At 35.3% G+C, this 13,713-nt stretch overlaps 1 protein-coding gene across 3 annotated transcripts in view; it reads right to left on the reverse strand.

Moving 5' to 3' along the window:
• csmd3b (CUB and Sushi multiple domains 3b) overlaps positions 1 to 13,713 on the reverse strand; it is a 472,577-nt gene that overhangs the window by 12,888 nt on the left and 445,976 nt on the right. For all 3 annotated transcript variants that reach the window (XM_059012706.1, XM_059012705.1, XM_059012704.1), the window contains exons 61-65: positions 12,628 to 12,801; positions 8,998 to 9,071; positions 5,467 to 5,578; positions 1,771 to 1,950; positions 1,593 to 1,658 (exon numbers count right to left, since the gene is read on the reverse strand). In XM_059012706.1, the coding sequence (XP_058868689.1) occupies positions 1,593 to 1,658; positions 1,771 to 1,950; positions 5,467 to 5,578; positions 8,998 to 9,071; positions 12,628 to 12,801 (606 nt within the window). The remainder of the gene's footprint in view (positions 1 to 1,592; positions 1,659 to 1,770; positions 1,951 to 5,466; positions 5,579 to 8,997; positions 9,072 to 12,627; positions 12,802 to 13,713) is intronic.

Here is a 13,713-nt window from a genome sequence, read left to right on the forward strand (position 1 = left end):
TCCGCAGTCTTTTTTTTTTTTTTTTAAACAATGCAAGAACTCAGGCACCATTTTTTTGTATTGAACATTTTAACACTATAATGCTACATTGGATGTTAATTTATTATTTTGTGTTGTGTTTTCACACTAGACACTGTAATTTCTTACGTGCAGAGATTATGTAAAGCCCTTTATTTTAGTGGACCGAAAACGTCACATGTTTATATATTTTTTAAATGTAGCAAATTTTATAATAATATTATTTTTTCACGATGTAGTTTTGCACCGGACACTGCAGCTTAACGTTTGTTTTGAAATGACAAAACAGTGCACATACTGCAGAATTGTATTTCACAGTATGTTAACTGCACTTCTTGATTCTTTATCGTGACTGTGTGCTGTGCTCAACCTTTGAATTTTAAGCATGCCTAATTATAAACGTAATCTATCTACCTAATCTTAAAAATACTCCCTCTGCAATAATGCCTATAATTTAAACCCCTGCCTGAGTCACCCCCCCCCCCCACACACACACACTTTTGCCTTAATGACAGCTTTACACCCAATGGACGTTGACTTGGCAGGATCCGGTATTTATCTTAAGTATTTAAATTGTGGGGAAACCTCAATATATATTTTTAGAAATATATTTTAAGGGCAATTCTCATCCCTCCCATTGATCTGCATTGTGCCACACTTGCTCTTGAAAATTGGAAGGTCTAATTGATAGATAATTAAAGAAGGATTTTTAGATCTAAGTAAACTATTAGCCATTCATTAAAATCAATAAAATGATAATGTAAGTACAATTTGTCAACACAATACATGTACCGGTAGTAATTCGTTATGCAATTCTCTGTGATTTATGTGTGAATTAGGGGCAACTGAATGAATTCCAAACTAGAAATATATATATTTAGAGTGCTGGCCAAAAAAAAACACCAAAAAAACAAAATTAAAATTTTTAAAATATGAAGTTGCTTCTTTCTTTAGTGTAGTAGGTTACATTTTTTGACACATACATATCTGGCTTGTTTAACAACGTGTGTTTGAATTTTTTTTTTGTTCATGACAATTAATATTAGAATAATCTGCAAGAGGAACGTGATGCAAACATATACCGTGCATACAAAAAATAAGGGATATCATGTTTTATCCTGTTTCAGTTTACTATATTTAAAATTACCCAGTACATTTATTTATTTGAAGTAAAATTGCAGCACACTATAATGCAATAAACCTTACAAGACTTTTGCCGATCACGAAATACACACTCTTGTCTCTATGAATAAGCTTTTGTAGTAAAAGTTCCTCCATTTAAAAAAAATAAATAAATAATCGATCAAGCTCTAATCTGACTCTGATCCTGCTCTGAAGCAAGACTGGAACTGGATCAGACCTTGAGCCAAAACTGAGCTCACGATAAGCGCTGATCCTTTTGGTACAACCCAACAGGTCACAGGATCAAGATCTGATCCTGGATCCAGGATCGGATCCCTTCAGTACAACCAGCCACTGATGGCAAACTTGAAAGCAAATGCAAAGCTGGTCCGAGTAACCAGAAAAAAAGAAGAAAAAAAAGAAGAAGAAGAAGAAGAAGAAATAATTCCTACCATTTAACTTAGGACTTGGAGTCCCTGCAACGGGTTTGTTGGTTTTCTCAGTTAATTTGGAGCCCACTGTAAAAGTAAAAATGTATGTTTATAAAAAGAAACTGCCTAAATGTAGAGGTTTAACAAAAAAAAATATGCAACAATGAATTACAATGGCTTGAACAGATTTCTTTATTACCTTGACATACAGGCATTTTTCCAGTCCAAGTGCCATCTGACTTGCAGACCCTGTGCTCTGATCCACCTGATAGAAAAAAGCCAGGCTGACAAGAATAAAGCATTGTGTATCCGATTGAGGGAAGGTCCATTCCAACCACATTAACATGAGGAGGACTCTCTGGCTGCTTGCATGTGTGAGCTGAAAAATATGTAACACATATACCATTAATGCACTTTAATATAAATAAATATCCTTTAACAGGTATTTCAGGCTATGTATGCTACAGTAGAGACAGTTATGCCTGTCTAGAATGATCCCAAATGGCAGATGGCATTGATCTTGTCCTAGTAACAGCCCCAGGACTCATCCATGCAGGGAAACTGTTTGAAACAGTGTCACAGTATTGTCCTGACATTTGTATAGTCAAATACTGTAAAGTAATTTGGTTCTGTGGCTGCTGTAGGTTGTAAGAAACTGTCAGAAGTGAGTTTTTAATTGAGGCCTCTAGGTAAAATATATACTGATACAATTACTGCATCCCTCTCATTTAAGTTTGTTTTATTACTGATGCTATTGTAATGTTGAAATGTATTTTCTATTGTTTTGGCCAGGTTACAGTATTCGCACTGTTCAGATTATTTTAATAATGTTATTAGTGTAGATTAATAACTTTGTTGGTACTTTACATACTGTGATGTTGCTGCTGAACTGTGGGGAGTTTGGTGGTGTCTTGGGACAAGGGGGAGAGATTGTTACCATGGGGCTCTGTATTCTAATGCTATAACTAAAAGTAACAAACCTGTGCCGAGAAAATAAATAATATTGAATGGAGAAACCTAATTTGGACATTGTTTATACACTTCACGAACCAGGCCATCTCCTCTGAAGAAAACACAACAACTTTACCAGCCTACATTATTATTATTATTATTATTATTATTATTATTATTATTATTATTATTATTATTATTATCATCCAAAAAACAACCCAGCATAAAAACCCTATTTTCCTATTTCTGGATTCTCTTTATAATTTTATATTTCTTTACAATCCAGCATTGTTGTTCAATAATTTGAACCAACTGCTAAATCACAAGGGAGTCAGTTTATTACTCCCCTTACTGCATTTACATAATAATACAAATTTTAAATGATCTTTTATTAATAAATTGAAATTGTCTAAATAAAACAAAACATTCACTGAGTAATGGTTATATCCTCCATAATTGTAAATAATATTGTTTAGAAATAAATGTGGTTATTGAAATAAAACAAAGCTACAATGTTAATGGGTCTGCAGTCAGTAGCTATCCAACAGCACTGGTTATAGTATCGTACTTAGCTTGATTCATGGGTTTGCAGCGATCCTGCATTTCTAACAGGTTTCATTTGTTGTTGTTTTTTTGTTGTCTGTAGCAGAAAAACTACTAGAGTGAATTTTGAGAAGTGAAAGCATGTTTAGCACGCAGGTGGTACAGCAGACTAGATGTGATACTGGAACTCACTTATCTACTGACAGTAGACACAAGTAACCCTCTTTCCATCCAATGATCCCAGAAAGTTTTTAAAAAATAAACATTGCATTCACAAGTCCTTCAGATATTTAAACGATGACTACACTCATTCAATCCTGGCATGCACTATAATGGTGCAGCAGGAAATTAATTACGGTCTTCTAAGAGGGACAAAAACAGGAGTGTGATTAAAAAATGAATGTGTTAATTGCACCCAGGGACTTGCCAGTCCTTTGCATTTACTCTTCCTTAACAAAAAAAAAAAATATATATATATATATAAAAAATATATAAACTTTATTAACTCGCTAGCAACACATTGTGTCATCGTAAAGAATATGTGCACCTATTTCTTACCATACACACAAATGGTCACCGCGGTCATCTGAGAACAATTTTTTACGTTTTCTTTTTCTCAGGTTACAACCTAAACCGTACTGAGTACTAAACCAACCCCCCAAACAAACTCAGGTGAACATTGCCTTAGTCTTGGTATTAAAAAAAGAGAAAAGTTCATTTAAATGTTAACATATCCTTAAAACAATGAGGAAAAAGACAAGACACTGTTTAAGTAACCAAGGATCCAGAATGTCCTCAACACTCCCGCCTTTGGCAGTTGTTAGCAGATACTGTATTATGCATGTCTTTAGAAAAAAGGAATCTAATGACTGGACTTAACTTTCTGAAAATGTAATGCCCAAGTGAGCAAACTAAATCCCTCAACCAATTAGTCATATGTACTGCTGTCATTATACTTAAAAAACCACGGATTAGCAGTATGCTGTCAGAGTGATATATATGGTGGATATATATAGTATCAAATCCTAACTAACTTGGTCTGGAAATCTAATCAAACAAGTCTGGCATGACACAATTGCATACTGTAATATAAAATAACACACAACACAAAAAATGGTGTGACAAAAAAATACAAAAGAAAAAAAAACATCAATCACCATTTTCTTCAGTATACTATACGTATGCTGCTGGCATTGTTCAAAATTTAGTGTTATTGCGTCCTCCTAAAAGTACTATTTGTGTTATAGTTAAGCAATAATGTCCGTCGATGAAGGCTCTACCGTGTGATAGTTGACTGACTGGAGTTATGCTGCCCAAGCAGAAGCTTGCTTATAGTTTATTTGGACAGTGCCAGAAATCAGAATGGAGCAATATTACTGAACTCTCCGTGTCTTGGGCTGTTGTTGTTAAAAGATGCTGAGCTCCAACTGAGTTGACAGGCTGTGGTTGGCTGTTTTAGACTGGTTACTGGTATAGGACGGGTAGCTTTCATCGGTGCAAAGTATTTATTGGCTGTTTTTGGTGGATAATGAATTAAATTTGAATCAATTGTGTCTTTGTTGTCTAACACAGTGGCAGCCAAAGCCAGCTATAAAAAAATGGCAAAATATAAAATCGAGGTTACTGCAAAATACAGTTTAGTTAACCTGTCCTGCGTGCTAGAGGGTGTTATCTGACTAGAAACTGGTTTGTCATGTTTCTATGCTGAAACTTGTGAATACCGTAAGTGCAAAGCTTACATTGAGTTAAAGTCATTTTTATACTATATTGTACAATTGCAGTAACAGCTTGAATATGCTGTAGCCTACAGTATATCAAGAAGTTAAGCAATGCTTTTGATGAAGAGATGGAGTAATGCAGCATGCTACATAAATCGTTTTGGTGAGTTAACACTGCCTCTGACCTCTTTTAAAATAGTCGTACAGCTGACAGCCAAGTATTTTGTAAAGCTGTATGCCCCGGTTGCAATCGTCGTTGTGATGGCAACTATAATTTATAAGTAGTCTGCTATTGTATGTTGCACTGGAATTAAAGGAGGAAAATGCTTATATTGAAACTTCTATTTAATTTTTTGTTATCCAAACTTCATAAGATTATATATATATATATATATATATATATATATATATATGGGAATTTATGTAGAGGTGGGAGGGGCATTCTGTCCCAGTTTCAGCATCCAGTAATACCAAAACCTTTTCCATGATAAATATTACATGTGTATGTTAAATTAGGGGCAACCAAAATAAAAGAAAAAGCTAACTTTACAGAAATAAAAACAAAATAAAACAATAGTCTACTGTCTAATAGAAGCCCACTAGAGCTGGACGCTGATTGGCTGATGGTACTGAATCGTTTTCTGATGCTCTACAATGTAAGTATACATAACTCCATTACTTACGAATGCATTCAGTTTGAACTCCGCTCCAGGTGAGATCCACCAGACACTCTCGTGTAGTAGACCCTTGAAGGAGGTACCCCCTTTCACAATGAAGCTGAACCACACTTCCAACCTAGTTGTAACAATAAAACTAAGTCAATAAGCAAGTAAATAAGTACTTTTGTGCTTAATTTTTAAACAGAAGAGATGACACATATTGTATTTAAAATATCACACTGATACAATTGGCCTGTTGATCTGTTTGCACCAGTGCAAAGTTTCCCTTCGTTACTGTATTACTTTTCACAAAAGGAATAAAAAAAACATATATCTTCATGTTATAACACTAGCAAGAATCATCTTGGGTTTAGGTAGTAGCAGTGAATTAACATGGTTTCTTCAGTTATTTTTCTCCTTGTCAAATGAAAATTGGGCCTGTTATCAACAAGAAAACATTCAAAAAGCCATTCAAATCCAAATTATTTGTCACAAAGAACAGCATTGTAAGCCTCCCAGTCTAACATCTTATGAGTTTTAAATTGCTTTTTGGTTTAAATTAATTTGGGATTAAACTGGAATATTGACCCGCTCCCATGCTCGTATAGATTATGCACAGTAGGTGGTGTGCTTTTCTCAAGAAATGTTTGATTTATGAGACACAGTGAGGGTATTCAGATTTTCCATTACGTTATCTATTAAGAAATAAATCTTACATCAAAGTTAAGCATATTATTTGTTCTATCATTGCTGAATACATAAACTGTTTGTGGTTAAAGTCTGTATCATCTGAACCACCTCTATGGTATTACATCAAAACTGGATATAGAAGTATAATATTTATGTGGAAAGTGAGCTTCAATGCAAAAGGTTGTTAAAACTGCATGATACAGCTGGCACTGCTGGATTCCATTATTGTCCACTAGGTTAATGTTTTCAAATGTATCTCAGTAATGTGTCTCTCCAGTGGCATAATGTCTTTAAGCAGATCCCATGTCAAGGATTAAATAATAAATTTTACAACTGAAGATGATAACTGACAGACATGCACTTTTCACAGGTTTCCAAAGCATTTTACAGTACTTTGAATGTACAGAAATCCCCAGTTGTGTTAAGCTGAAGATATTAAGTACCACAAATGTCAGCTTTCACATCCTATCATACTTTAACAGAATGGAGATTTGTTACTTTGGACAATAAATTTGGCCACAGCACAGAATAAAATATGAATAAAAGCAACACAGTCATATTTCACAGGACACAGTTAAGGTTTAGGTTATTAATGTAATGCAGAACTAATTAATTTAGATATCTTAAAATGCTCAGGACTGACAGTAATGGCATCTACAGAACAGATAATGGGGCAGTCGCAGTGCAAACATACCACATTTCACATTTTGTCGTATGTACTAAGAGAAAATATGTTAATGAAGACAGCCGCAATATACTAATTTAAATATTTGTTGTGTCTTCTTAGCGAGATCTCTAGCATTATACTGTAGCGATCCATGCATTCATGTGATGGTGTTTTGTGTACTGTAATCCCCGCTGTATTGTGTTCCTTTCCCCTCTGTATTCCCGCAGTTGCTTGTTTAGCTTTGTCTCTGTGCCTGTCGGTGTAATGTAACCTGCGTGCATGGTGCTTTCTGTGTCTCCACTGTGATGGGTTGTTGTTCGTCTGTGCCCATTGGTTCCAGTGTGCGGCTGAGGACCAATGGGATGTGTGTAAACTCCAGTACCCAATTACCAGGGCAGCAGTGTGGAGTAGTGGTTAGGGCTCTGGACTCTTGACCGGAGGGTCGTGGGTTCAATTCCCGGTGGGGGACACTGCTGCTGTACCCCTGAGCAAGGTACTTTACCTAGATTGCTCCAGTAAAAACCCAACTGTATAAATGGGTAATTGTATGTAAAAATAATGTGATATCTTGTAACAATTGTAAGTCGCCCTGGATAAGGGCGTTTGCTAAGAAATAAATAAATAATACCATAAAGGGGCGGAGCTACGCTACAAAAAGGGCGCTGCGCCATCAATATAGGTGTGTGGTTGCAGAGAGCAGTGGACTCTGAGAGGGTGCTTGGAGACAGCGTCCTAAATAAATAAGTCTTTTGAACTGATTTCACTTGTGGTTTGCTGCATCATCTGTACAATGCATTCTGGTCTTCATTTTATCTATTTTAATACTGAAAGGCAGTTTAATCCCATCCGAATCTATAGTGGGGCCCCCACCTTCACCCTCAAATAAAAAAAAAATGTGTTTATATCAAAAAGCTTTTCATAATCATACAGGAGTAGCCCCTCGCTAAACCGGATATGTTTGTCTGATATTAGGAGTTGGGTTTTAAAAAATGAACCCCTAGCGCAATTTCTTTTTACTTTAGTCTGTAGGCTACCGGCATGGTAACACAAAATAAATCATGCTACTGCATTGCACACATTGGTGTAATGCGAATAAGAGATTATTTTAAATTGAAACTAAATGATTTTAGCGTTGTTTTAAATTATTATTATTATTATTATTATTATTATTATTATTATTATTATTATTTTTACTATTAACTTGACAGCCTAGACAATTAATACAAAACAGATCACCATGGTGCTGCATTGACAAGTTATGATACTTATAGGAAGACAGTCAATTCTCGTTAATACGCATTTTAAGGGACTAGCAACACATTTTGCACTACACCACTAATTCGTATTATCATGAGTAGCTTATAAGCCAAATGAATACTGTCCGTTTTTATTTCAGTTAATCAGTGGTGCAGTAGTAAACTGTGCACAATTACAGACCGCTTGCACATTAATAGAACAGGTGTGTTTCCTACTCCTATTCAGATGCTCAGAATGAGCTGGAGGGGTTAGCAGCACGTGTGCAGTCTATTGCTCCCTGGTTTTAGGAAAAAAATGGTATTTTGCTGCTCGCCTTCAAAATGCATTGATCAAAACTGTCTCCATCTTTCGTACATCTCATTATAATATTTGAGAACCCTGATCTCCACCCCTTTTTTCGAATTTATGCAGGAACGCCTATAACTACATATTAATCTGAGGTTGAACCGCAAAGAAAAACTGCTGCCGCAAAGCATTCCCTAAAAAGTTGCAAATAGCATTGCGCTTGTTTAGTACATTTTACCCAAAACTTCCGACTCGTTTGCGACGTGCGCAACACTTTAGTAAACATGCCACTCAGTGCTTAATATCTTCTGATGTCTTCATCAGTTCCTGATCTCAAAACAATAGGTATAGACTGAGGATAATCAGTTATCTACTGTTCAGCATTGACCGTTTTCCTTTTAAGATGTCCATTGCAGAATAAAGTCTTACTTAATTATAAAATATACCTAAAGCACTTGTCAAACATGACAAACAAAAAAACAAACAAACCAAAATATTTGTCTTGAATAATCAATTGTTAGTTAGTCAAATGAACGTGAACTGGATTTAGATACAGTATATGCGTCCAGGTTCTGAAAAGTTGAACCTTGAGGGAGGCGACGACTGAACCACAGAATTGGCGTTTACCAAGTACAGTTAAGAAAACAATACAATACCTGAAATCCCAAAGTTTTGTTTTGATATCCGTGCCTTGGGACTCCTGGGTTCTCACATGTGGTGCGTGTAGGTTCTAAAGAACAAAAAACACGTTCATTAATTGTAGTTCAAAACTTACTGTATAATCAAAGAATAACCATTACATTAAAAAAAAAAACTTACATGTGTATATATATTATTATTTATTTCTTAGCAGACGCCCTTATCCAGGGCAACTTACAATTGTTACAAGATATCACATTATACATTATTTCACATTATTTTTACATACAATTACCCATTTAAACAGTTGGGTTTTTACTGGAGCAATCTAGGTAAAGTACCTTGCTCAAGCGTACAACAGCAGTGTCCCTCACCGGGGATTGAACCCACGACCCTCTGGTTAGGAGTCCAGAGCCCTAACCACTACTCCACACTGCTGCCCTTTATATCTATCTATCTATCTATCTATCTATCTATCTATCTATATCTATCTATCTATCTATCTATCTATCTATCTATCTATCTATCTATCTATCTATCTATCTATCTATCTATCTATCTATCTATCTATCTATAAGGTTCATTATGAAAGACCATTGATGAGTATATTTAGGTAAGCAAGTATTAAAGCAATATGTTTGTCAAAACAGAAGACAAATAACAAAATAAAAAAGTGCTGAACCTGTAGTTAGGTAGCAAGCTAAAACAAGTTATCAAATTATAGCAAGTTATACATCTATTGATACATAACTGCAATTCTTAAAAAAAAAAAAACCCAAAAAACAGAGTTCATATTTTAATGATGTAAATAGTGATAATATTCAGAATCATTACTGTTGCGATCAACTGAATGTACCTTATGCTGTGTTCATTATTCTTTTGGGCTCACCGTCAATTTTTTTTATTTGATACTGGATATAGACCGTGAGGCTCTAGTGATTCGTCACCTGATTATTTTACAGACAGTATCTCAATATACATTTTCTTACAAGGCAGTATTTATGTACAGTACTGTCGGCGCCACCTAATCAGGATTTCTGCTTAAATGGGATACAACTCTGGGAAACGGTTCTTCCCAGCGCTGTTTGTGTTGATTAATTGAAATGTCACTTAGTTTAATTGGGATACAGTATTTTCAAATGATGAACGGAGATCGCTTTTCAGAGCAAGACAGGTCACGAAGCACAGTGCAGTGAGTAAGCTGTGACTTGCGTAAACCACGTTGAACTGAAGAAGGAGGAGTCTCCTGTGGTTTATCAGGCTGCTGATGCAAAGAAAGTTGCAGTGTCAACATCACAGGTGCTTCACCTTGTAACAAGATGGGATTTCATTCTTTTTCATTTCATGTAGAAATAAAAAAACAACGATTCATTTTGTTTAGGAATAAAAAAAAAACAATTGACTCATATTTTAAATTATGTATTTAATCATAATGTGATGTTATTTTCATTTAGAAACCAAAAAAGTGTGACTAAGGACGTCTGAAATGCTCGTTTAATTGGGACAGCCGCTTATGATCTAAATTGCAGTACAATTTAAATAAATATATTTTAAAGACTTGCTTTATTAAAATGTGGGCATCATAGAGGCACCAATGTACTGTCAAATGCAAAGGCTGCCCTTGAATATTAAGTGTTGTCAGGATTTGGGTGGTCAGAATGATGGAGAATTGGAGAAAGATTTGATGACGATGTTTTGCTGAAAATGCTAAAAAATTATTCATCTTTTATTTTATTTTACTGTTGTTTCTCTGCCCACTGTGGACAGAATAAAATACTGCTTTTATGCTTGGTTTCCTGCCTTTTTATCTTTCTTCCAAGTCATGCCACCTGTGCTTAAAACATTGGCGGTGTTTCATTTTTATTTTGGTATGTGAACGCAAACCATTAACTTTGGAAAATGGAACATAGACTGTTCTTTACAGAGCATGCTGGTCAATTGCAACAGCAAAAACATCTCCAAAAAATGCAATTCAGATTTTGCTTTGGACCAGAAGTTAGATATGTTTACATTAGACTGCATTTACAGTTTTTAGTCACATCTTCCTGTATTGCTTTGAAGTAATATGAGTATGCATTTGTATCAATATAAATGTATTTGTAATTCTAGATTAGGAGTGGAACTTGTCCTGATTAGTTATTCCCAATATGAACAGATGCATTGTATACTGGTCCATGTTCTGAATGTAAACCTCATAGCAACCACATAAATACTCACATACAGACAGGGGTGAAATTCTCAACAAACAAGTGCAGGTACTCATGTGCACAGCCGGGTTTAAACATTTTAAAAATGGTGACAATTTGAGTGCAAATGAATCCATACTTTTAAAATATATACATATTGGTACACAATATATTTATAAACACAAAATAAGCCTCAAATAACTGATCAATTATAACCAATTCACCATAAACAAGGAAGCTGAAAATACTGAAAGCGTTGCATCCTGTATCACTGTCATGTACTGTAATATAACACTTAAGTTAAACCTTAAATGACAAGCATTAAGAAATATTACACTATCCAGTAACTGCTCTAGAGAGTGAGCTTTGTTTCAAGATATTTTAAAAAAGGGATGATGTTATACAAAATTGTATAAAAAAAACAACTGTGCTATGAAAAAATAATACAAAAAGATACAAAAAGTCAAACAAACAATGTATTTTTTTACTTAAACTACAATAATATATTCTGTGTGTTTCTCTGTTGTGTTTCTGCGTAGATTAATTACCATGATCTATTCCAGATTTTCCAGGCAGAAACAGCATAAAAGTAGATTTTTAAAAAAATATGTATCCCTGGTATTATGGTTTCTGCACAATAAACAAAGTGACAAAAGATACATTTTCATAAAGTCATATCATTAGTGTGGTTAATTATGTCTTTTTTTTTTTTTTTTAGATGTACACACAAGTCTTCTCTCGTTGATCAACGAATGAGTACTGACACAAAGCGAAATGGGTGGAGATTTGTGACTCATGCCAAAATGAAATCTGATCAGAATGAAAGCTCGGCCAATCAACATGCAGTGGTTATACTGACATTAATGGTGGCCAATAGCAGCTAACACAAACCGAAGCAGTATGATGAAACAGTATGAGGAAACATTATAGGAGGCTGTGTGGTCCAGTGGTTAAAGAAATGGGCTTGTAACCAGGAGGTCCCCGGTTCAAATCCCACCTCAGCCACTGATTCATTGTGTGACCCTAAGCAAGTCACTTAACCTCCTTGTGCTCCGTCTTTTTCAGGTGAGACGTAGTTGTAAGTGACTCTGCAGCTGATGCGTAGTTCACACACCCTAGTCTCTTGGATAAAGGTGTCTGCTAAATAAACAAATAATAATAATGCAAGCAGCACAAACTTGAGAAACGTTGCGCTAGTGAGTAGATGGAATGCATCCGCATTGGATGAAAAGCAGATTAAATAAGTCCCGGTGAGTATCGGCAGAATTTCACCCCTGCAGTAACAGCAACCTTGCCCAATATTAAATGACAAACAAACAAATAAAAAAAACATCAACGACATAGTTTGAAAATCAAAGCAAAACATGCATCGGTAGTTCCTTGAGAGATTTTGTATTAGCAACAACTTTCCATTTTGATACAATTTTTTCCACATTATTGGTAGTGTTGGTTTGTCTGTACCTATGCAGCGTGGCAGGGATCCACTCCATGTTCCATCTGCCTGGCATATTCTTGTGTTGGATCCCACAAGAAGAAATGGAGGATTGCAGCTAAAGGAGACTTTTGACTGGTAAATAAAGCTTCTTCCCTCTCGCATCCCTTCTCTCGGGACACCAGGATCTCCACAAAACTTTGCTGAAAAAAAGATATACAGTAACATGCCTACAATATATTTCCATTTCATTACCTTTGCTTAATTTGTACTATTTAGGAAAACATCCAAAGAAAACTGTTGTAGCAGTTCATTTTGTCATCACTTATTGTTTTCCAGATTGGAATCTTTAGAATTAGAGTAAGATTTGTTTTTAATTAGGTGACAGGTTCTCCATATAAACCAAGGGGTTTTGGATTATTTGATACATTGAGGTTGGTTGATTCATTTATAGTCATCTGAAACCCAAATGGATTATGTTTCTTCTGTTATAATGTACATTAACAATCAGTCTGTCAGTCATTTCCTCTCACCCGGTGACACCTGATGGTACTAGGGATAATAAGCCCATTTTAGCTGTATATACAGTACTGTGCAAAAGTTTTAGGCAGGTGTGAAAAAATGCTGTAAAGTAAGAATGCTTTCAAAAATAGACATGTTAATAGATTATATTTATCAATTAACTAAATGCAAAGTGAGTGAACAGAAGAAAAATCTAAATCAAATCCATATTTGGTGTGACCACCCTTTGCCTTCAAAACAGCATCAATTCTTCTAGGTACACTTGCACAAAGTCAGGGATTTTGTAGGCATATAGTCAGGTGTATGATTAAACAATTATACCAGACAGGTGCTAATGATCATCAATTCAATATGTAGGTTGAAACACAATCATTAACTGAAACAAACAGCTGTGTAGGAGGAATAAAACTGGGTGAGGAACAGCCAAACTCAGCTAACAAGGTGAGGTTGCTGAAGACAGTTTACTGTCAAAAGTCATACACCATGGCAAGACTGAGCACAGCAACAAGACACAAGGTAGTTATACTGCATCAGCAAGGTCTCTCCCAGGCAGAAATTTCAAGGCAGACAGGGGTTTCCAGATGTGCTGTCCA

The sequence above is a fragment of the Acipenser ruthenus genome, chromosome 3 (assembly GCF_902713425.1).
Source record: "Acipenser ruthenus chromosome 3, fAciRut3.2 maternal haplotype, whole genome shotgun sequence".
NCBI lineage: Eukaryota > Metazoa > Chordata > Actinopteri > Acipenseriformes > Acipenseridae > Acipenser > Acipenser ruthenus.